The sequence below is a fragment of the Rhopalosiphum maidis genome, chromosome 4 (genome assembly GCF_003676215.2).
Source record: "Rhopalosiphum maidis isolate BTI-1 chromosome 4, ASM367621v3, whole genome shotgun sequence".
NCBI lineage: Eukaryota > Metazoa > Arthropoda > Insecta > Hemiptera > Aphididae > Rhopalosiphum > Rhopalosiphum maidis.
Genome location: NC_040880.1, coordinates 30005015 through 30029728, shown reverse-complemented (window position 1 = coordinate 30029728; position 24714 = coordinate 30005015). Strand labels below are relative to the sequence as shown.

Here is a 24714-nt window from a genome sequence, read left to right as displayed (position 1 = left end):
TAAACTTACCCCCAAAAGGAAGTTTCTTGTAATTGAAAACATTTTTAATCCTGTTAAAGCTACATAATCTGATGTGACTTCTTGTAAAAATCTTTGTGTCTTAAAAATAAAATGATTATATATTTTATTTAAATTTTTATATCTTTTATTGTAATATAAACAGAAATATATTAAATAATTAAACAATACATTTTAAGATTTGGTTGAACATCTAACTATAGTTTTAAGTGTTAATTGTTTACACTTTTTACCTTTTTTTTTAGAGTAAAGTATTTTTAGTTTTTATCACTTTTATAGATTTACCTATAGAATAATTATGCTCAGTAGGTGCAAGACAAATTTACATTATAAAACAAAATATAATTTAAAATTATAGTTATTTTTTATGATAAATTATTTAATTATTGATTAAGCTTATAAAGTTTCTACAGAATAAAATAATATTATTTATTAATAATTATAATTTATAAATTATCATGAGAGTTAGTGTAAAAATTGATTTAATATTCATTTCAACTAAGAGGATACTACCTTCATTTATTATATTATTTTTTAAAAATAAAGTTAATTCACCTATTATAAAATTTAAATGTAAGATAATAATTTATGTCTTCATATCAAAGATTTTTATTAATATTTAAAATTTAAAGTAACTTACAATCATTTTAAGTTACAAAAATTGTACAGTTTTATTATGTTCATAACTAATAACATATTTGAATATTAAAAAAAAAATCTTTAAAATATCTTAGATTTATATTTAAATTATCTTACATTTAAATTTTATAATGGGTCAATTCACTTAAATTTAAAAAAATAATTAAGTTAAATGGATTATTGTGAATATAGAACTTGGTTTTGTACGTTTGTAAGACAGAAATAATATATGTGGTTTAATAGTTTACTTTATTTTAGGATGAATATTTAACTAAGATAACATTTTATTTCTAGGATGAAAGTAGAAATATTGTTACAACATTACTGACACTTTGGGGTTTGGGAAATCCAAGCATTATTTAATCGATAAATAATTTAAATTTTGATAATAAAGAATGTTTACAAAATCATACTTCTATGCTGTAACTGTGCGTCGGACACATGAAAATTTCTGGCACAATTTTTTTGCTCTCATCGTTTATAGCAGATGCTTGCATCACGACTGCTGTGGTCCGAAACACCAAAAACATAAACGAGTACATGTAGAACAGCGTTCTGAAATAGCTGTGTTTGATGGAACTGTTAACAATAATGAATAATAAATGTATTGGCTTGTTTTGATTTTTTTTTTTTTATGCTTTTGTATTTTATACGTTATTCATGCACGGTGATTTTTTGGGCATAACACGTTTCCACCAAAAGTGTATCTTTCCCTTTTTCACCAAATGAGATCCACCTAACTTAACTACGTTTTCACTAAAACAATTTTTATACTACGCTTATATTAAAACCTTTAATACAATAATAAGTTTATTTAACATACTAATACGGGGCTAAAAAAATGATTTATTTTGGTATATTACCATACATATAATATATACTTAAGCTGTTATTTATATGTATAAATGTACTCATATACATTTATATATATATATAATTGGATGATATATATTTTTTTTTAACTGTAGAATATACTTTTCGAGAGTTTTTCGGATTGACGTAAAATGTATTTCCTTTTATGTCGATGAACCAAGATAATATCTAACGTGATAATATTTTATGAACAAGTGAAAAAGTTACACAATTTAAATTGTGCATTACAACTGAGTGTTAAAATAAAATGTTTAATAGCTTTTAATATAAACGTAGTATATAATTGTTTTAGTAAAAACGTGGTGTATTATCTTATTTGGTGGAAACGGGTATCGCCCGATTTTTTTAATCATGCTTGTTCGAGCAGTCCACATTTAAATGCCAAAAAATGTGTGTCAACAGGTCCACGACTGTTTCTCGTTAAAACCCGTTTGGAGCAAACCAAAATCACACTCGACTAGGTAATTAGTATTTTAGCTACCTAAATTTAAGATAAAATTTTCATCAAAAGAACTTAACATCAATTATAAATAATTAATCGATTAGAAATTAGTTAATATTTTTTAAAGTTATGTTAGGTATAATTATGTTTTTAAAAATGTAATTACCTCAAACCTAAATCCTGATGAAATACCTCTGTAAATTTATACTAAAATTTTTTTTGGGATTTTTCTTATGCGAAAATGTTTGACTATATGATTTCATTATTACGCAATAACTATCGAATATTTATATGGACGATGGTATTAACAATCGACTACTGAGTACTGACGTAACTGTAACTACGAAGACAATTTATTAGTTCCTATGAAGCAATTAATTGATTATTTAATAAATCAAATGTCCTATATTATTCTGATTTAATAAAATCATTGTACATAGATATACCTGGGTTATTACTTATTGGCTATTGCTATTATCATAAAATAGGATTATAGGAGTCAAGACCATCTAAATTTTCTCGTATATCTCAAAATAATTTTCCCTACCTTCTAGGTCCGCCAAACCGGTCATCTGTAATTCTCAAATTTACTAGCAAGCCACACGATTACCGATGAGAGATAACCGAAAATGGATTTGGTTTTAAATTATTAACTTTTCCATGGCGCTACAATGTAAATTTATTAACTAATTGACAATTTAATTTATCAAATTTAAAAATTGATATTATACCCGGGGCCCTTCAGCCACGTAGGAATTATATGTATATGTATACATTGTGTATGTAAAATTGTAATTTTTTAAATGCTCATAATTATTTAAAAATTAAAATATTAAAAAAAAACTACGTGTGCCCGCAATTGACTTTGTCCTCTATAGTCTTAGTTTTTGAAAATGTATGATCTTTATTAGCCATTAGGTGTCTAAGTTATAACTAACTTATAAGCATAAAATGGAGCGAGTATACTTAAAAAAAAAACACTGTACATTATTATATTGTTGTGTGCATATAATTATAGTCTCACTCAATTTCCGTAATGAGCTGAGCGCAAATGAAATAAATGTTACTGCCTATTGACAACGCCACAATGACGTTGATATGATCGTCAATTTTCTTGACCAAATGAGTTAAGGACGTGTAAGTCTCTCGATATTCCTGCCACTGCGACATTGTCAGCATCTTTTGTACACCGCAACCGGTAAAAAGAAAAATCGATATTAATAATTATTTACACGTCTTGTGCGTAATAGAGTTTACCACTATGCGCCTATACTACTTAATGACATAATTACACGTATATATAGGTAATATAAACAAACATGACATCTAACGTTTGCACTAGAATACTATAGTATCTATAGATCATGTAGATATAAATCATGATATAAGTATAAATACTATTTATTGATTTTATACCCAGGAGAGAGTTTAAGTCCTTTAGAAAGAGATTTTAGGATGAGTGGTGTAAAAATAATAAATGTGATTCGAGGAAAAAAAGTTCAAGCCACCACTGCTAAATACTAAATAGTATACATTTTAATATTATAGAGTCTTAAGTCCTTAAGGGTACTATATAAACTCGATTTCCTAACAAGTAATCTCCATACAACTATACATGCCGAATCCACAAGTGACCATAATAACTGTTAACGATATTTTTACTAGAATAAGCATTTCTATAGGTATACAAACAATAATTAGTTTAATTGCTTTTTTACACTAGATTTATAGATACCTACCGAATAAAAATATTTTTTTTTTTACATTATTTTGTATTTAATAACATTTAAAACACTCACTTGACCTCTAACGCTATGCATGGCTTTTGTTAGTTTCTTAAACTGAGCCGCCAGTGCTGAGCTGACTAACATGATGAAAAGATCGGTGAAATTCCACAGGAACGTCGCAGTCAGACTTAACCACATTACCAAGAAGCCTTTTACCGGGTTATAACTGTCATAATCATCGTACAAGTACCAATGCGTCTTTAAAGAAAACCGTTCGAGATATCCTGTGAATGTTGCCTGTGTATACACAATTCATAAACCCGTTGCCATTAATTAAGTTCAGAGACGTATAAATATTTTAAATACTCACAAGTCACTTAAAAATTAAAATATTGTAAAAAGCCGATGAGAGAACACAGATAATATTCTCACCTTTAAGTTTGATAATAGGTAATTTCACTCTAATATTTAAGCTAATCTCACAAAATTGACCCTGCTAAACGAAAATTTGCCATGTTATACGCTTGTAAGACAACATATGTGGGTGTGACGTTCACTTAATAAATTCAGAGGCGATACTGGTGATTTAAAAAAAAATATTAAAAATCAGGAGATTAATAAAATTAAAATGTTGAAACGTCGATATTTTCAGAAAAATGAACTCTACAAAATGGCTATTTTCAATTTTTTTGAAAATAATTAAATAAAAAAATGGATTTTTTAACTTTTTTACCAAAACATTAAAATAAATTAAAACATGAACTACTTGTAGTTCTTGTCCCTGTGAATCTTATTAAATATCAGAGTTATGATATCTCCATTATTTCAGGAGAAATCACAATGTGTAAATCCTCACGGGACACTGTATTATAATTATTATTTTAAAGCGAAATTTAATTAATTTATAGTATTTATTACTTTATTAGTATACTCATATATTTTATTATAATTCAATTATAATTTTCATTTAAATTTTAAAGGTGGGGAAAATATCATCAAGGTATACCCACTAATATTACATTTACAATCATCGGAATTAACCAATAGGTATATATGTTGTATATACCTACATTTCTGTATACTCTATACATACGGACTGATCTAGAAGTATAAGACTGCCATTATCATCATTGTCGATCAGCGACATGGATGCAATGTCATCTTTACCGCCGGGCCTTGTATTTAACCAATTGTGTAAGCCGTGTTCAGCTGAAAATAGTGTATATTTGGTACACAGCTGCATAACTTTTATGAATAGTGAATAATGTTAATGATATAGTTAGTATGTACATACATTGTATTATATTTCATAAATACAAATCTAAAACTAATAATGTAACATATAATATAGCATATATGTAATCAATAATTTTAGACATTCTTGTTTTAACAAGATTTGTACTAAAAAGTGCAGAACTATCTTGTGAAAATAGATCAGTCATAAAGTCACTCTTATACAGTTTTACTATTTCTGTGTTTTAAAGTAATTTTTTTAGTGATTTTATTTATTGAACTTTACATTCATCATAATAATTATTTGAATAAATGGTAAAAATAATACAGTGGAACCCTCGGTATCTCATTAGTCTTGAGGGATAAATAAATATCGAAATTTCCGATTTATCGAGGGAATTGAAAACATAAATCAAATTTGAAATAAAAACTTTTATTTTTTGAGGAAATTTTTATTTATAATATAAAAATTATTTATTGTATAATATTGTATATACATATAATTTGTGTTAGTCATTTGTAATAGGCACGCATTATTTTACGCGGAAGTAGAAAATCTGTCAATTTTTTTTTTTTATTGTTACTACTTACTAGAAGTACATTCATTAAAATTACTTAAAACATTAAGTACAAATAAAATGTTGTCAAACTTCTGGCTGCTAAGAAACGTGTATTCGAAGTTCATTAATAAAATAAATTTTCAGCTCGGGTACCACGTATTAAAGGTTTGATTACAACAATATCTTCTTCAACCGTTGCTTTATCAACAAAAGCTGTCTCTGGCTGATTGGAAATATTAGATATGTTGAGAACTGCAGTTAAACTTCCTGATGTACTCAAATTAGAATCAATATTCAAAAATATGTCCTGATCCAGGAATTATTTACTTTAACCTAATCTGTCATGTATTTGAGTTAATGAATCGTAATAGTGAACATGGTTACCGGATAATAATTTATTAGACTTATAGAAAAATACGACACACGAAAACTTTGAAATATACTGGAGTTAAAGATAGCTAGGTTGACTATATTGATTTGCATATGTTTTTTTTTAATTTTAAAGGGCATAATGTTATTATTCTATAATATATATTTTATATTTGTTCATATTATTAGAATTACACTTAGAATTAATAATATTTGTATAACTAATAAATATATAATTGGAAAAGTGCTAGGATAATAAATTGGTTAGTTCAGAATAATGCAATTCGCTTTTTTTTGTATTATAATATTTGTAGTGTGTATACCTATGAAAAACTAAATGGTCTAAATGTGCGTGAACTGTGATGATGTAGGAAAATATTAAGACAACACCACACCCGCGTGTTGTTATGTCTTAAAAACGTATCTATCGTTTATTCGTATTTGTATTTTTGTAAGACGGAGACAACGCACGTGTGTATGGTTTTCTCTTTTAACTATATTATAAACGTACTTACTAAACGCGAACACTAGTAATACCACAGCAAGAGTAGTTGATTTCCATCCGAGTCTTGGAGCGCCAAACCTCCTCATCGAAATCTCTACCGACCGCCAATCCTGCATCAGCTTAGGCCATTTCTTCGCTAGTTTTATGAACATCCAAAGTGCACAACACGCATTGCCGTAAAATATACTTCCCGATGTGGCTTTCTTTATCCCTCCTGCGGAAATGGTGTTTATTTTGGAGACGAATCTTAAGTATTTTTATCATAGCTATAGCTACAAGTAATGGGCCCCATTTCCCGATCCGCAGGTCATATAATCATGACAAAAATACCTACTTTTAAGTTTTGGGATTCAGATAAAATCATTCTATAATATTTACTCCAATGGGCGCCCGTTTATACTTATAACTTATATGTTATAAATAATTATAAGTTTATAATATATATATATATAGATATACTAGGTATAAAATATAGCTCGTACCTTTCGCTGTTAGATTATCTTGATTTAAGTTCCTTATAGTGTAGTCCAACGAGAATAACTCAATGGACGCAAATCCACAAAACAAAAGAGCCGAGTAAATAGCAATCGGATAATACCAGCGAAACGTCAATTTGTAAACGTCTCGTTGGTGTATGTTGCTGACCGGAAACACTCCAAAGATTGATGCGAACGTCAACACGTACCGAATGTAGTAATGAACTCCGGTCCTAAATCGTTGATAAAAAAAAAACAACGCGAAACGGGTTCAATTAAAAATTACTCATAATAATCACACAAAATATTTAGTATAGCTGTATAATATCCCAATACAACAAAAACATTTGTATATAAGTAGTATAAACTATGAGGTTGGTAATTGGCGAACCTATGGTACAGGCACAATGGCCAAATTTTAATGGTGCTAGAGCTAGAGAATATCATTATTTCTTTATTCAATTTTACATGGAATGAAAAAAATAATAATGATAAAAATTTTGCATTGATTATTTAACTATTAACAGTTACCAATTATAAAATGTTAAAAGTTTGATACTCACTTATAGACATACCCAATATTTTAGACTTAGGGAAAAGTGACTCATTTTAAACACATTGAATATTCGCGTCAACATATTCTACAGTATCGTTGTGAACATTTTTTTTTTTTACAATGAATTCAATCAAATCAAACAAAACAATAAATAATAATGCAACCAATGCTATTTCTGTGACGAGTTAAATGTGACGGATATAAAGTTAAAAATTGAAACATAAATAACGTACTTATTATCAGTGCCGGTGGTCTTAGACAGATGCCAGCGGGACCCCTGCCCCTAGCCTCGCACTTTGGTATGCCAATTTGGGCGTCGCGTTAATGAAATTATACATTATTTTAAACTTTAATTTTTCGGCGAAATTAAATTTAAAAAAAAATACGATTTTCCTCAAACCTCTATAGGGTGAAGCCCTAAGGTCGGCTCTGCTTATTATATAGCCGGCGCGTATATACAGATATTATAATGATGTTATACATATTTCCAAATTGTTAAGACTCGCCCTTCTTAATCAAGATTCAGGGACGACACTACGCGCGTCCTTATTATAAAAACTAGTTTCAGAAACTTAAAGGAGGGGGAATTTAATTTTTTTTAACACAACACTGAACTGTTGATACTAATACTTTTTAAATTTTATTTTATTTTATTGTAATTTGACATAATAATAGTATCGTTATTCATTAGTAGGGAACGGATTTATATGTAAATGCATATTTTTATTAAAACAAGATATTTAAGAATCGATAAGAAATGCTCATGATATAAATCATTCCTATTAAAATGATGCTACTTTTATTTTACATATTTTTACATATTTTGGTATAATTACATATTTTTACAAATTTCACTAATTTGTAAATATTTATAAACATATTTTATCATTTCATCGTTCATACGTTTTCAAGCCATGTTGCAGTGGACAAAAACAGCCGCGGCGAAATGTCCTAGATCCTTTTAGTCGTTATCTTATAATTTTCATATAGATATAATAGATATCTTAATATAGTATACATTTATACACGATTGACAATCGATAATAGTAGGTTTTTATAGTTAGTGTTTGGCTGTATATAGTGTGAGCCTACTAATTCAATACTTAACTGTGAAAAACTTGAAAAATCAAATCATCAGACAATAGCAAAACTGTTTAATGACTCTATGAGTTTACTTTGGCCAAGTTCGTTAGTGATGCAGCTCCTTATATGGTGAAGGCAGGGAAAGCATTAAATATTTTTATTCCGAAACTAATACATCTTACATGTTTAGTGCATCGTTTTCATCGTGTGGCGGAAACAATCAGAGCAGAATACCTACCCTATCGTCGATTCTCTCATAGCTAATGTAAAAAAAATTGTTTTGAAAGCTCCTAGTCGTACCACAATTTTTAAAGAATTATATCCTGATCTTTCTCTACCACCCGAGCCCATAATTACTAGGCGGGGCACATGGTTGGTAGCTGCTCAATATTATTGTGAACACTTTTCGAAAATACAAGAAATTATTTCAAAATTAGATCCAGAAACGTCTATCGTTATTGGACAAGCTCAAAATATTATGCAAAATGAAACATTGAAAAATAATTTAATTTTCATCTCAGTGAATTTTAGTTTTATTGTACATACAATTACAAAATTAGAAACAAAAATATGTACTTAAATGATAGTATGCAAGTTGTTGAATTAGCGATTGAAAAATTAAAACTCGTAAGCGGACCAATAGGAGATGTTGTAAAAAAGAAAATTCATGCCGTTACAGAAAAATATCCAGACTATATTGATTTTAAGACAATCAATGACATAATGAGTGGCAAGCACTCTTCTAAAAATTTGGAATTATCGTCTTCTGACATTATGTGCTTCAAATATGCTCCAATTACATAGGTTGATGTGGAACGATCATTTAGCCGTTTTAAAAATATTTCGAGACCTAATAGACGACATTTAACATTCGATAATTTAAAAGAAATTGTAATAATTCAATGCAACAAATCATTTTTATAATTTAATAATTTTAATTGTATTTTTTTTTAATTACATTTTTTCTCCACATATTTGGATGTTTTTAGCACATATTTTATAAATTATTCTTCCATATATGTACATATTTTTGTATTTTTATTACATATAAATCCGTTCCCTATTCATTAGTATCTATACATAATACATATACGTTATAATTTATTTATTGCAATAGATGGTCAATGCGCATATACCTTACCTAAGCCTGTAGATTACATACTCGCTACTCGCATACTAACTGCCAACTGGTACCAAACACATAAACAATATATAGGTACCTATAAAAGACGTTTTTCTATGTTTCTCATAGGTGCAATTTGGGTTTTAAATTTTAGAGGGGTGCTATTATCATTTATACATGTGTTTTTTCTAATAATAAAAACTATTTTAAATTGAAAATATTTTAGGATGGCTACGGTTGATTTTGGGGGGCTTAGCCCCCTCCAAATTGCGCTTATGACGTTCCTATACTTTTGACCGAGACTAACTTGTTCAGATATTCGTTGAATTCCCTCGCACTGTACTCTTGCGTGGCCAGCGTGCACGGGCTCACCGAGTTATGTTTATTTCTTCTGATATCGTGCACGGCCGACATAATAGTGATTCTCGGCCGGAATTTCATTCCACACGAACAGCTGTGTTGTACATCAATAGTTATTCAGAACACCCACGGTTATATGTGACACGCCGGTCCGCTGTAGTAGTAAGTACGGTGGTCAAACAATATGCCATAAAGTTTAAAAACATAATAAAATCATCTATAAACGTCTCCGCTTCAGACTCATGAATCACTCAAATCCACTATAGTTTCTGCTTTTGGTTCCGACACAATTCCTAGCAACCCTCTACGCAGACTGAAAAGAAAACGGTACTGCGACATAAGCTTTGATTAAAATGAATTAAGCTACATAAATAAAAAATAAAATCCAACCTAATAAGTAATTTATAGTATCGCCATTGGATGGTTGCTTTTCTTCGTGCATGCGTCCGGGTCACAAAGTATGGCGCACATGCATGCTTATTGTAATAATTAATTACAGGTTGTATGTTTTATTAATGAAGTTTTTTTTTTAAAAAGAGCCCATAATATTATACTGCTATGCTCTCGTAGTTGTCTCGGTGGTCTATTTTACGTATAGGTAAGCACCAGCACATACTCCGTCGTAAATATACTAAAAAACTTTAAATAGTTATTATACAAGCGTAGGTACCTATATAATTTAGGTAGGTAGGTAGAAACGTAAAACATTTTAGGAGTGGACACAATGACAACGATAAATAATAATTTATATCACCTCAGTGAATACTAACGTAGTATTATAATATAGTAATATTAATAATAATAATAATAATAAACACAGTGTAGGTATATAGATTGTATCGGCATTTATGTTTACCTATTTATGTTACGACATTATGTATGTACCTGCGTTATATTATTTTATACACTTGCAAATAATGCAAATACATAAATAATACAGCAATATGTACGTACTCATAATATAGCACGAGGGCCGCAGGCACATTGACCACCGTTTAAAAACGTCAGTCATAATAATATACTATAGTATATAGTTGGAAAGGAGTAGTTAAATTTATTATATAATTAAAATTTAAAAAAGTCGCAAACGCGCCACCCCATAATTTAAGGTGAACAGTGAACACGCGAACGGGTTTACATCGCGCGTGCATTATTAATATGTATGTACCTACTATATCCATGTGAAACGGAAATAATAATAACGTATTATTTAGAAATAAACGGAGGTTTGATGCTATAGACAATGATCGTGTCATTATTGAAGTAGGTTATATTTATTTATTTATTTGTCGTTTTGAAGCAACAGCTATGAAAACAAAAATATATTATCGTTGAATAGTTATGATTAAGCACGCACAATAGAGATTGTTGTAAAATTGTATACTTATATACAAATATACAATATTTTATTATTTTGTATTTATAAATAATAAATTGTACGGACTGATTGTTTATATTATAATAAATATTAAATATATGTAAACGGTCATCGTCATCATATGGATAAAACTGGATAAAGGTGGACGGATTATATAATAACGTGTTACATTATAGTAAACATAATATTTTAATGTTCAACGTCAACGTATATACTCGTATAAACAATTCTATAGATTTCATTGTAATTATTAAAAATCAAGTCTATGTGTAGGACCTAATATACATATACAGATATTATATATTTATAGGTACATTCATCAAAATCAAATATAGTACTTTGTACCTATCTACCTAATATCTATTAGGTATTGATATTCATTTACGAGTATTGTTGTTAATTAATAATATTTTAAATAATGAACAGAGCAATGAATGTACCTACAAATCATTGCATTGTAAATCACAACGACGTATAATTATTTTTTTATCTGTCATTAGTTCATCACCTTTTGAGTTACGGAGCAGTAACTATTAGGCAATCTTTAATATTAAGCGTGAGTTGTGGTTGACAATTTGATTTGCTATGATACTTTGGTATTTTATTTTAGGGATGTATAGACATTACCTAGCGGCCTAGCGCCATTTAAAACCATCAAGACAAACAAAAACTAGTTTTTAATAAAACCAATTTTGTTTCTTTTGTTATGATTCAAAAATGAAAATAAGTAAAAAAGTAAGCATAGGTCTGCTGTATAGTACGTATCAATCAAAGGTTTATTTTAAATTTTCAAACTTTTTTCAAGACTTTTCTAAAATTTAAATCTCTACTAACAACCACCTTCAAAGTTGAAGATTAAAGCACTTTTATTGCTTCAATGTTTCAAAATGTAATGATAGACAACTAAATAAAATAAAAATAAAAATATAAAAAACTGATCTAAAAAAATCACAATTTTTCAAAACAATTTCAAATTTAGTAGTTACAATAGTACATTAAATAACATGTTTTGAAAGTAAAAAAGATGGGTTAGTGTTAGTGGATACTGTTCTGATGTACAGTAGATGACGAGTGGGTAACTCTATGGATGGTTAGGTTAAGTTACTTAAATTTGAATATATTGATATGAATTTTAAAAACGATTCTGAGAGAAGACTGTCTGTCAGTTTATATATCACTAAGTACATTTCATGAATTCATGAGTTTTTTGAAGACAAACACCATACATTTTCCTAAAATAGAGAAAAAATATTGTAAATGGGTACTATAATGAAGGTATGAGATACTGCCACTTTGGGTGTAGCAATCAACATAGTACTTTAAAAATATTAATATTTGAATTAAACATTTATTATTTTTATTAAATGTACTTGGCTGATAATAAAGAATAATTATTATCTATTGTCATTATTTATATTAAGATAAACGTATGTTAAAAAAAAATTTAATGGGAATACATTTATTGATTGTGACCCCACTAATTTTTTTTTTTTATATTATTGAAAACCAATTCTTTTTTTGCTTCATTCAAATATTAAAATTTTTAACACAAATTATCACATTTTAATAGTTATTTTTAACATGCAATTAACACAATAGTACATAAATTTTTAGTCTATTACTAAACATAGAATTCAAGTATAATTCAAATTTTTAATTAAAATAGTGAATAAAATAATACTGGACTAGTCTTTTAACAAATTGATTATTTTTATTTTTTCAATATACTTTATATGAACACATGATCGCGCATAAAATGACGATAGTACAATCCGGTGACAAAAATGTATAACAATAACTTATTCTAATACAACTACACTTTAACAAATCCATATATTTTATGAATGAAATTGTATTAAATGTATACTATAAAAGATTATTTATAAAAAAAAAAACAAATTATATAAAGTATAAACAATATCCATTAATATTTATGGTATTATTATTTATTAGTACTATTAATTATTGTAGTATTTAGTTTCTAAATTAAATAAATCATTGAGTAATAATATAAAATACTCTTAAAGATAATTCAATTACACTTATCCAAAACTTTGGATACAATATTTAAATAAGAAACATTAAAATCTAAACACAAATACAACACTAATCCAGTGGTCCATGACATAAAAATGAATGAAAATATTTTTAAAAAATCTTAAAAAGTATGGTAAAAATAAATTGCAATAGAATAATGCAATAATAATAATAAGTAAAATACAGTTCATAAAATGGCTTTTTATTCAATTTAAAAGCACCTTACTTAACATTAATTCTAAATTTTTTTACAGACTCAGTTCTATTAAGAGCAAATTTCCGTTAAAGGAAAGAATCAGGAATAGTAAATAACTGTGTTATGATATAGTTGATCTTTGTTGGTATATTACCTGAAATAGTTGATCAGTTTATCCAATTCAATACGCTCTCAAGTGATATTTTACAAAATAATAATTTATTAATAATTATTCTAAATCCAACATATATTTAATTAAAATAAAAAGATTAAAAACTTGACTTGGTTTATTTTAAGTCTAAAAAATGAGATTATAAAATGTATATGCAAATTCAGAAGCTATTATTATATCATTATGATTTTGTCAATTTAATTTATAAAATTGGTCATAACATAAAAGTATAAAGAGTATATTACATATTAATTCCATGTAAAATATAAGGTTTGGAAGATGTAACAATAAAAATTATTAGAAAATATGTGAATATTCAAACTTGGAACTTAAGTACTTTTATTTTTATTTACGTGTATTTGTGTTTGTGCATGATTATATAGATATCCTTAATATTATACATATTAAAAAATTAATGCATAATAATAAAGAAACTATGAGGCTAGGATCTAGCATTTTGACGTCCAGCTGTAAATCGGACAACAGATTTGCTGCAAAGATCTTTGGTTACATAATATATTGTCTTAAAGAATGTACATGCTCCCATGATAACAGATTTAGTTGACTGCATATATCACATACGCGAAGCTCGTTGTTGCAATTCCTGAAAAAAAAGTGTCATAATTTGGCTAAATATATAATAAAATAATTGTATACAATTCTATGACAACCAAATTTAATTATTATACCAAATAAATTATTTTTTTAAATTGTTTTATCAATATCTTATTTAAATCTTAAACATGTTTTCAGCATGTGGAAATTTATATATTATAATAAGTGTAACAGTTTTAGGAATTATTTTATATCGTTCTGATAAAAAAAGAAGATTAGATCAATGTTATAAGTATAAAGTAGAAAAAAAGCGAACTGAAATCAAACTCAAAGAAACAGAAGAATTAAGATATCGATTGTTGACATTTCCTACATCTAATAAAATGAAACACATAAAAAAATTTGTGATTCAAGAAGTATATGAGAGAACTAATAACTATAAAATGAAATAATACAACTCTTTAATATTTATGTATTACAGATTCAAAAAGGTGAAGAATATATGTTACATAAAAATTATACCAAAGCAATAGAACATTTTGCAAATGGTTTAAGTTTGATAGATTATGATCACAAACTCATTAATATTTTTTATAAAAATGTGACACCAAAAATGTATAAAGAAATAAAAAATCAAATGCAGATAATACAAACTATGTTACCAAAAATGAAAATGTTGAAATCGTGATAAATTACCTTTGCTTTATCGGTGGATTCAGTTTTTGGAGAGTCGGCAACACCCTCCTCTCTAGATACAACACATAGGAATTCTGCTTGGTCATAATTTCCATAATTGTACTTGGAACCTATGTTTACCAGCTAAATAAAAATAATATAGACATTAAAATGTAACACAAACTATTATTTATTCTTTGTAAATAATATAAAGGTAACCAAGTAGATATAGTTCTGCAGTATAGAGTAGATATTGATAGATTATACCTATGATTATTATTCAGCTTAATTATTCAGGATGAGTGTACAGTGGTAAGGGACTTTAGGGGTTATTCATCACCATCGTGATTTTCTTTTTATCTGAGTCATTTATTAAAACTGTTGATATTTTATAGTTATTGTTATAACTTAGTCCTAACCTACTATGTTCTGTTCCCAAACTCTTCACAAAAAAGTCGCGAGTTCTACACCACTGCGTACAAATAATTTAGGGAAAAAATTTCTTATAGAGCTTTGATTATTACTGAGAGTTGTTGCTTGTGGCAAATTGATCATAGTAGATGGTACTAGATTTGATTATGTATTACTTGTTCAAATTTCCATTCGTCTGACATTGTTGAAATCATCCACGTAAGTTCATCCTCATGACACTGTAACACTCTGTAAGTATGTTTTTTCACTTGTTCAGAACAAAGTTTCTTATCTCTTTGTAATATCCTTTCTTTTACTATATTTATTAATTCGGTAATATTATAGAATTCGGCTTCTTCCAACACACCTAAAAATATAATATTCAGTATTAAGTAAACAGTGAAATTATTGTCTAATGGTAGATTCTCAATATATACAGTGATTCAACATTTATGCTACAGCCATTGTATCATAATATGTACAATAAAATATTCATAATAGAGAGATATTTTAAATACAAACATTTTTTTAAAATAATTATTAATATATATATATATATATTTATTTATAAAAATAATTCTTCTCATATTGGTTGACTTTGCCCCTATAAACTTCAAACATTTAAAAATTATAGCTCATAAATGACTCGTTTGAATTTGAATTTTTATATATCAAATTATTCTGAAAAAAATTTCATTAGGATAACAAAAAAAAAAAATAAAAGTTTCCAAAAATTGAATCCCCCCCCCAAAAAAAAAAAAAATTAGAAAAAATTTAAAAATCATTTGAGATATTTTTAAATAAAAAAGTAAATATTTTTCTCTATTATGAATATTTATATGATAAAATGGCTGTAATATGAATCACCCTGTATGTGTTTTTTTATTATGGATAAAAGCAAAACAAAATGTTTGCTAATTGAGATTAATAATATTATTAGGAAACAATTAAGATAATAAGTTTATTAACATTGTATTACATTGAAATTAAACTAGATTTTTAATAAATACAAAATTACCTTCTTCCGCAAGATTCTTATTCAAAACCAATTTCCCATGACGTAGATAATTTAAAATGGGACTAAAATATGTTGGATCGCGATCAATCATATATGCACCAGTTTCATCCTAAATCAAGAAATTTTTTTTTTTTGAATTAACAAAAAGTTCTATGGTTTATTTGAGAACTAAGTTATTAATTTAAATTTCTATGATTAAAATTATTATTAATATAACATTGTGATTAGTGGCATAGATACACTTTGCTTTGAAGGGCTGAATATTTGTTTCATAAGGGAGGAATAACTAGGATCCCACATAAGATTAGTGAACTAATACTATGTATAAATAACATTTAAAACAGTTACAACAACTTTTGTACACATTACAATTTTAATACATAATAAGTTCATATAATTCTGGAATCATTTTTTTAATAATTGTAAATAAGTCAATGGGTCAGAAGGTTTTTTTTAAGTGTAAAGAGTTATGAATTGTTGTAATAAGTAAAATTGGCCATGCTTATAGCTTAATGGACATACAGTTGTCTATCAAGGAAAAACAGAAATTAACGAACTTACAATCCATTAGTGGATAGTGTAAGTACAAGACTATTAGAATTATACAATATGATTTTTCTCATTTGAAAAAGGATTTCAATAATATCGGGCATTGGTGAGTTTTATGGATAAATACACAATATTGAATATATTTATTTTATTGCCAACTGACCATGTCGGAAATGAGATCAGATTCTTCTGAACACAGTCTGCACAGGAATGAATTGGGATCTCGGCACAACGTAGTCTTTGTAGTCATAAAGCAAGTGCCTCCCACATTCAATTTGACCCACTGAGCAGTATTGCTCAACGATTTGTTCAATTGCATTCGTGACCCTTTTCCTTTATCAACGCCTTCGATAACACTCATCTTTCGAGTACAAGAGGAGAAAATAAAACTTTTATAATGAAGAATAACAAGCGAGAATTCAAACTGAAATTAGCGTTAACAGTAATGAATAAAATAATTAACAATTTCAACTATTAAGCTCACTAACATTTTATCAAAAAGAAGATGAAAACTGAATACTGATAAGTGAAAACCACTAGATAACAATTAACAATAAAATATTTTGAATACGGTTATATATTGTAACCAATGTGGTTATAATTTATTAAACTTATTTTTTAAATTTTAATTAAATGCTCATAATAATGATGTAGATAAAACCTATCGCTGTTTTGGTTACACAACTACTCAAGTGGTATATGACTGATGTTGATATAGTATTTGAAAAACAATTTTACTGTTAAATTTAATTTATTTTTGAAACAAAATGAACCGTCTACGTTCTTAATACCCATGGGCAAAAATTTCATCGAAAGAATAAACTTGTTTTTTTAAATAAAGATTACATCAGTTGCTAAATAGACAAATGGCAAATAAAGTACATTACTACATTAGCAACATCTTATTCTAATTATAATTGTTGACCCTTTTATCATAAATATAAAATATTACCTTAAATTACAATAAATGATCACTAATAATAAATAATCCAGAGGGTACCATCACTGGAAGATTTTCCTCATCATGTGCTTCATGTGTTGTTTTTTATTACGTATGTATTATGTCAGTTTTATTATTTTAAATAAATAAAAAATAAATAATTAATAATAATAACACAATACAATTAAAATAAATGACAAAGATAAAGATAATAATCAAAAATCTAAAAATTGAATATCTATAGAAGAGGACGTTGTACCAGCATGTGTTGTCTTTGTCTTACTAATGTAGATTATAGCAAATTTAAGTTCAGCAAAACACATTTTGTGACGTTAGCTTTAATATTAGAGAAAATTTACCTATCATCAAATTCAAAGGTAAGAATATTATCTAGAAAATGTCATATGCTTTATTGATATTATTATTTTAAATTGAGTTAAAGCTATGTAAAATATTCCAACTTTAAAATATTCATTAAAGCTAGGTAACATCATAAAATCTAATCGGTTGAACGCAAATTTGCTACGATATACGTCAGTAAAATAGAGACAACATATGTGGCATGTGGGTATAACGTCCTCATAACAGCCAAAAATCATGTATGCATTTAACTCTTTAAAAAGTATTTTGAGTAACAAAAAAAGTTTATTTTTTTATTTATAGCTGATAGCTCTCGTGTAACGAATAATATACAGAATTTCTACCTGCCTTAAAAGCTGTAACACGTACAGTGTACACGTCTTGCTCAGTTAAAAATTAAAATTCACATATTATAAATTACATATATTTTTGCTTTATATTAAAAGTATTTAAATAATATACAAATATACTCAAAATAATATACAGGTGTTGGCCTGTTAGCAGTGCCACAGTGGTAAGTTAGTCATTTCTAAGACTGATTTAATATTAATTATAATAGTTTAATATAATTATTAAACTTTATAATCTATATCATGGCGTTTTCTTCGTGGAAATAAATTTGTCATTGGATTTAGATAGTTTCATTTTTTCTGTGAAGATGATCCATCATTATTTGAGACATTTGAGTATCAAACTCTTTATTAAAAAAAATAGTTCGTGTTTCTTATTTCTTTGATTAATTAATGTTTTTAGCACGACGTTTACCAAATTACTAATAGATAGCGCTTTTCAACTATACTTTTGGTATCTTAGACTTGTAATCATTATTGTATGAGAATTTACTACTGTTGTGTTTATCTATATTTTAAATTTTCATTAAAATTATTGTAATTTGCAAAAATAATTATCTGAGCGTCATCTTTGAAAAATAAAAATCATTTAATGATCATATAATGTGTTTTTATTAATACAGAAAAGTAAGCATTAAATGTTTTAAGTACTTGAATTTAAAAAAATGTAGTCCTGTATTCTTGTTACAAATTACATATTGATAATGACTTTATCTCAATACTCTACATGTGCTACAGGATTTTCGGGATATAGGTAGGTAAGTATTACATTAATTTTTATGATTGTTTCATAAAGTCTGTGTAAAATCACAGTGACCACACTCGTTGTATCAAATTACTTGATATTGTAAATTGTTCTGAACACCATGAATAATGTATTACCATTTTGTACTTGTGTGTTATTATTATTATTATTCCAATAAACTAATTACAATTAAAACACTATTAAGAATTGAACCTATCTTTTTTTGAAGTAGTATTGAATAATTTTTTAAATAAAAACATACTAAAAATTTCAAATATGTTTACATATTAATAATAAACATTTAAAAACTATTTACTAATTTAAAAATCAATTTAAACATGATTTATTTTAAAAACTCAGTTTTTTATTGTAAAAATGATTATTTTTTTAAATTTTACTATCACATATAGAGTATTACTTCAAACATTTATATTTTATTAATATTAATTTTATTCAAGGACAACAACTATATAGGATATAGTATATTAATATATATTATTAAACATAATGTATTGATTATTCTATTGTAGGACAATAGTTTTATTATATTTAAATATTTTAAACAATATAAACGTTGGTATTAATTTAGTTGTCTTTATTCTTAATAGCTGTCAAAAAAACTGAATTTAACTATGAATTTTCATTACTTGTATTTTTTTTATTATTTTATCATGTTTAATATATTGTACTTTTTACACAGGGCAAGGTTAAAGATTTTGTGGTCTATTTGATACAAAAAATGACCACTTATATTTTATTGCCTTCTTAGGATGTACTATAATAGATATAATTTACATTTAAATTATATTTGATAAGTGTAAAATAATGAAGACATAGAGACAACTAATAACTGTATGAAAAATATACAAACCATTTACAAAGTATTAAAGAATTTGCTAGTATTAAAGTATAAATTTTTTTAAATTATTAAGCTGTAATAGTCATATACTAAAAGCTAATAAAAATTAAAATTAGTATAAATAATTGTTTATACCTATTTCGTTCAAAGTTAATACTAATTTAATATTTACTTTTTTATTTATAGATTAAATTTTCGATAAACAAATAAATATGGACGCATGCGGCAACCCAATTCCTGGATCATCAAAAGAGTTTATAAATATAGAAACTGCTGAATCTGCTTATGACTTTACATGGTTGGAAAATGAGCTCAATAATGGTGATGCTAACGAAGATTTAAGAACTCCAAAAAGTATAGTTAAAAGTTTGAATAAAAATGACAGTTTTAAATTTGAACAAATTGAAACAAATCCTAATATTCAAGATTTTTTTGAAGAAATTAATTGCATAGACTTTAATCAAGATATTGTACAAAGTAATTATACTCTAACAGAGTTATTAGAACAATGTAACAAATTTATTGATATTTTGGGCCGTAATATAGTTTATTTAGAAGAAATGATTATTGAAATTAATAAAAATATTGAAATTTCAAATAGAAATGTAACCAAGGCTCTTAGTTGTATAAAATTTGAAAAAAAATATATATCTAAAGTTACAATGAAACATATGAAAATTAAAGCACACCTAGCAAACTTTTTTAAAATTGGTTTATTGAATTGTCCACGGAATCCTCATCTTATGGAGTTATATGAAACTGAAAGATTAATATTATCTTACAATGGACGTTTTATATTAGAAGAATGTGTTGAAAAAAATCAATGGAACCAAGAGTTTAAAAATAAATTAGAAAAAGCAATACATGCTGAAGTATTGAACAAACTAAAAATTCCTATGCTTGAACAGCATTTGCGTCTTGGTATAGATCGACACAAACAAGTTGATCCAATTATGAAACATAAAATTGAAATTGAAATGTTAGATCTAGAAAAAGAGTTAGATATTATATCTAAAACACCATTTAAGCAATTAGTGCTTCAGTTTATGGACTCAGATGCAAAGTATGATTGGTTACATATTGCAAAAGAAGTTGATAAACCAGATTTACAATGTCAAAGGTTTTGGAATTTAATTTTAAAACCTCATATATCTAGAGCTAGATGGACTAAAAGTGAGGATGACCGTTTAATTGAAATTGTTGCAAAAAATGAGGAAAAAAATTGGCAAAAAATAGCTGATGAATTAGCTACTAACCGAAATGAGTTGCAATGTTTTGTTCATTATCAAAAATATAAGAAAATGTTACATACAAAAGGTAAATGGTCAAAACAAGAAGATCTGAAACTTATAGATATAATTAAAGAAAACTCCGTGGATAATATCATTAATTGGCAAAGAGTGTATTTTGCTATGCAAGATAATAAGAGAACTGTTGATCAAATCTATATCAGGTGTGTTAATTTTTCTACTTTATTTATGCATTTATTATTTATTAAATTATTTCACCATGAAATAAAATTAACCTTGTTTAGACTATTGTATATTTAAATTTAGTTATAATATCTGTAAATATATTTCTTCTTACTAATTAAGAGAATGTAGTACCCGCTGTGTTGTCTCCGTCTTACACACATACAACATAACAAATTTTCGTTCAAGTTTCAATATTGTGCTGTTAGTTTTGATATTTAAGTGAATTGATCTATTTTGAAATTTAAAGTTTAGTCTATTTTACTTATTATCATTAACTATACAGTATACATAGTTAATTAACTATAAATTCAGTTTTTATTAAATTATTACAATTTTTAAAACAAAATTAAAAATTGGTTGGTATTTGATTATACATTTTATGATAGTTTTTACTGACTTAATTTTATTTTTATTGTGCATTTGTTTAGATCAATAAAACTAACTTAACCTTCTTAGTTTTATGTTCCCCTATTGAATACAAATATTTGTGGTTTATTGGCCCATTAGTTCATTAGCATATATAATAATAAATAAAAATATTGTTTATTACTTTTTCACAGAAATTAGATAATAAAAACATATTTATAGATATTATAGATATGAAAAAGCTTTTGTGTATAACATACTGATTTTTAATTTGATTTTGTTTTAACAGATGGATGCAAAGTTTGAAACCAGGCATTAAGAAAGGGTTTCTAACTGAGAGTGAAAAATTTATTATTAAAGAAGCTAAAATCAAAAATTTACCCCCATCAATAGTATCAATGAATCTAACTAATCGAACACCTGCGCAAGTTCGTAATGCTTATCGTAGAATTGTATTATATGATGAAGACATTTATAGAGGTGGTTGGACAATTGAAGAAGATAAAATGTTAATAATTGCTGTTAATTCCTATGCACCTAATGAATTTACTTGGACACAAGTATCTCAACAGGTGCCTGGGCGTAATGCAGAACAATGTCGTCATAGATTCAAATTAATTGAAAAAAAATTAAAACTTAACCCAAAATTGACTGTTGAAGACATTCCACGCCCGATCCGATCTTATAGATCCAAATTATCCTTTTTTCCAGAAGATGAATTAAATGGAGATTTACAGGAAAAATTTAAACACAATCGCAAATTGCTTAAAACATCTAATATACCGTTGGAAACAAATGCTGATCGCAAGTTAAAGAAAGCATACTTGGAAAATAAGTTTGTTATTAACAATTGCAATTTGTCTAGTAAATGTGATCTCTACAGGCATGTACTTGATTACTTGGGAGCTAATTTGGTTGTACCTAAAACTTTTGCCCATAAAGATGATTTGATTGATGATGGACTTATGAGTATGATGGCTTATATATCAGAAGAGTGTCCCATTAATACAATGCCATTAAATCCCAGTAATGTTGAGCATGATTTGTATGAACCACTATTAACCCACGAAGGAGTTCACAATGTTTTAAGAACAAGTGATATTATCAATTCTGATCTAAGTGAAATAGAAGGTTTATTAGACATTAGAATAAGGAATTTTTCAAAATAAGCAACCAAAAGAACGTATTAATACAAATAGTACTATTAAAAAAAAAAAAGATTCGCTATTACCTCTACAGTCCATTGGTTCTGTACCACCAAATCATGAGACATTTAAAATGTTGTATACATATATGAATTCTTTAACTTCTAGTATGAAAATCGATCACTGTAAAGATTCAAGTATGCATTTTGATTGGGATGACAAAGAATCAAAAAAATTACATAAACGCCTTGTCGCCATGTTAAGGTTACCAGTATTATTTTCTAGTTTGGTACCGTATAATACACCAAACATAAATATATTCGTAAATACTGAAGAAGTTAATAAAGAAAAGGTAAAAATAGAACCATCTTCAAATTATTCTGAAATTTCTAGAAATACATACTCTAAAAATAAAAAATATAATTTCAATTTAAAAAATATTTTATAAAAATTATGTTCTCAGATTTTATTAAAGATAATATTAGTGATACAAGTATATAAACATATATTTTTGTATAATGAGCATCAAAAATGTGTAAAATATAAAAATGTTTATATAATTAATAGTATACTATTTGTTTTTATAACAGTTTAATTTTTTAAAAACATTCAATTTTTACTGATAATTAGTGGTAATAATATTATAAATTATGATCTCAATGAATTGATTTTAAAGACTGAAATTTGTATTACTTTAAGTATATTTAACTTGATATGTACACAACAATAAGTAAAATGTATAAATGTATTGAATTAAAATTATTCATTTATGATTAATATATTATACCTATATAAATTTAAAATCGACCTGTTAAAACTATTTTTGATAATTCATATAAATATAATCCTAATAAAATAACATAATGATGAGCAATCATTCAATTTGAATAATTAAATCTATAAAATTGTGAGTTTCAAAAAGTGTAGTTATTAATTGTATATTTGTATATTGTTTTCTTATTTTGTAATTAACTAGGCAATAAATATTAGAGATATGTGCTGTAAATTTTACCAACTTTTTTTTTACTAGTAAATTATTTTTTATCAACAAAAAAATATTTTGTGGCCCTTCTAATCAAATGCAATCAAAAATGTCTTTTCTAGTATTTTAAAGAGAATAGACTAAGATCTTATCTTATCTTTGAAAGAGTACAATGTAAATTCCTAAAATATGCAGCATTTATTTTAAGTATCGACCATCCTACCATCCACCTCATGATTTTAACCCAATTTTAAATAAGCTTGGTTGATAGAAGAAAAGTTACTAAACTAAAATTTCTCCACCTACTAATAGATGGCTGTATTGATTCTCCTGTTTTACTTTCCATGGTTAACTTTAAAGTCCCTTGCTCTTCTGTCCATCAAATTTATCCATTTCTTATTCCAAAACGGAACACCAATTATGTAGAGAATTAGCCAATCCTTAGAATGATGCGTATGGTAAATAGTGATCCATCATTTTTTTGCATTTGTTGTATCTTTTATTGTGTTATTCATCATGTTTTTTATTTAAGTATAA

General features: G+C 26.6%; 3 protein-coding genes across 4 annotated transcripts; 1 reads left to right on the top strand and 2 right to left on the bottom strand.

Annotated features, from left to right (window-relative positions):
• Positions 1-7: 7 nt before the first annotated feature.
• On the bottom strand, positions 8-10020 carry LOC113560471 (gustatory receptor for sugar taste 64f-like). 2 transcript variants are annotated; one of them, XR_003406119.1, is made up of 7 exons: positions 9912-10020; positions 6849-7075; positions 6377-6580; positions 4793-4908; positions 3772-3996; positions 1071-1236; positions 8-99 (listed from the first exon to the last, which is right to left on the bottom strand). XR_003406119.1 is itself a non-coding variant. In XM_026966355.1 (7 exons), exons 1-7 carry the CDS (start codon positions 10016-10018, stop codon positions 1065-1067), a joined length of 1206 nt encoding a protein of 401 aa, XP_026822156.1. In that variant the 5' UTR covers positions 10019-10020. The 2 variants fall into 2 exon arrangements, 1 of the variants encoding a protein (XP_026822156.1); XM_026966355.1 differs by lacking the exon at positions 8-99 and adding an exon at positions 2997-3151 and having other exon boundaries at positions 1065-1236.
• Positions 10021-13946: 3926 nt separating this feature from the next.
• Positions 13947-17454, bottom strand: LOC113548372 (BTB/POZ domain-containing protein KCTD5-like). Its single transcript, XM_026949223.1, has 5 exons — positions 17119-17454; positions 16407-16515; positions 15565-15755; positions 14999-15121; positions 13947-14351 (listed from the first exon to the last, which is right to left on the bottom strand). Exons 1-5 carry the CDS (start codon positions 17314-17316, stop codon positions 14322-14324), a joined length of 651 nt encoding a protein of 216 aa, XP_026805024.1. The 5' UTR covers positions 17317-17454; the 3' UTR covers positions 13947-14321.
• A 508-nt stretch (positions 17455-17962) lies between these two features.
• On the top strand, positions 17963-23674 carry LOC113547895 (snRNA-activating protein complex subunit 4). Its single transcript, XM_026948471.1, is given in 4 exon segments — positions 17963-18007; positions 20396-21662; positions 22340-23207; positions 23209-23674. Coding segments are annotated over 3 exon segments (2544 nt in total). The 5' UTR covers positions 17963-18007; positions 20396-20421; the 3' UTR covers positions 23644-23674.
• Positions 23675-24714: the final 1040 nt, after the last annotated feature.

Coding starts and splice junctions, on each gene's coding strand:
- LOC113548372 (XM_026949223.1), bottom strand. CDS start 17,316: ATGAGTGTTATCGAAGGCGTTGATAAAGGAAAAGGGTCACGAATGCAA. Junction 16,516..17,118: donor CTGATCTCATTTCCGACATG/GTCAGTTGGCAA, acceptor TTCTTGATTTAG/GATGAAACTGGTGCATATAT. Junction 15,122..15,564: donor ACGAATGGAAATTTGAACAA/GTAATACATAAT, acceptor ATTTTTATTTAG/CTGGTAAACATAGGTTCCAA.
- LOC113560471 (XM_026966355.1), bottom strand. CDS start 10,018: ATGTCGGCCGTGCACGATATCAGAAGAAATAAACATAACTCGGTGAGC. Junction 4,909..6,376: donor ATTACTAGTGTTCGCGTTTA/GTAAGTACGTTT, acceptor CACTATTTTCAG/CTGAACACGGCTTACACAAT. Junction 3,152..3,771: donor TGCATAGCGTTAGAGGTCAA/GTGAGTGTTTTA, acceptor GGTGTACAAAAG/ATGCTGACAATGTCGCAGTG.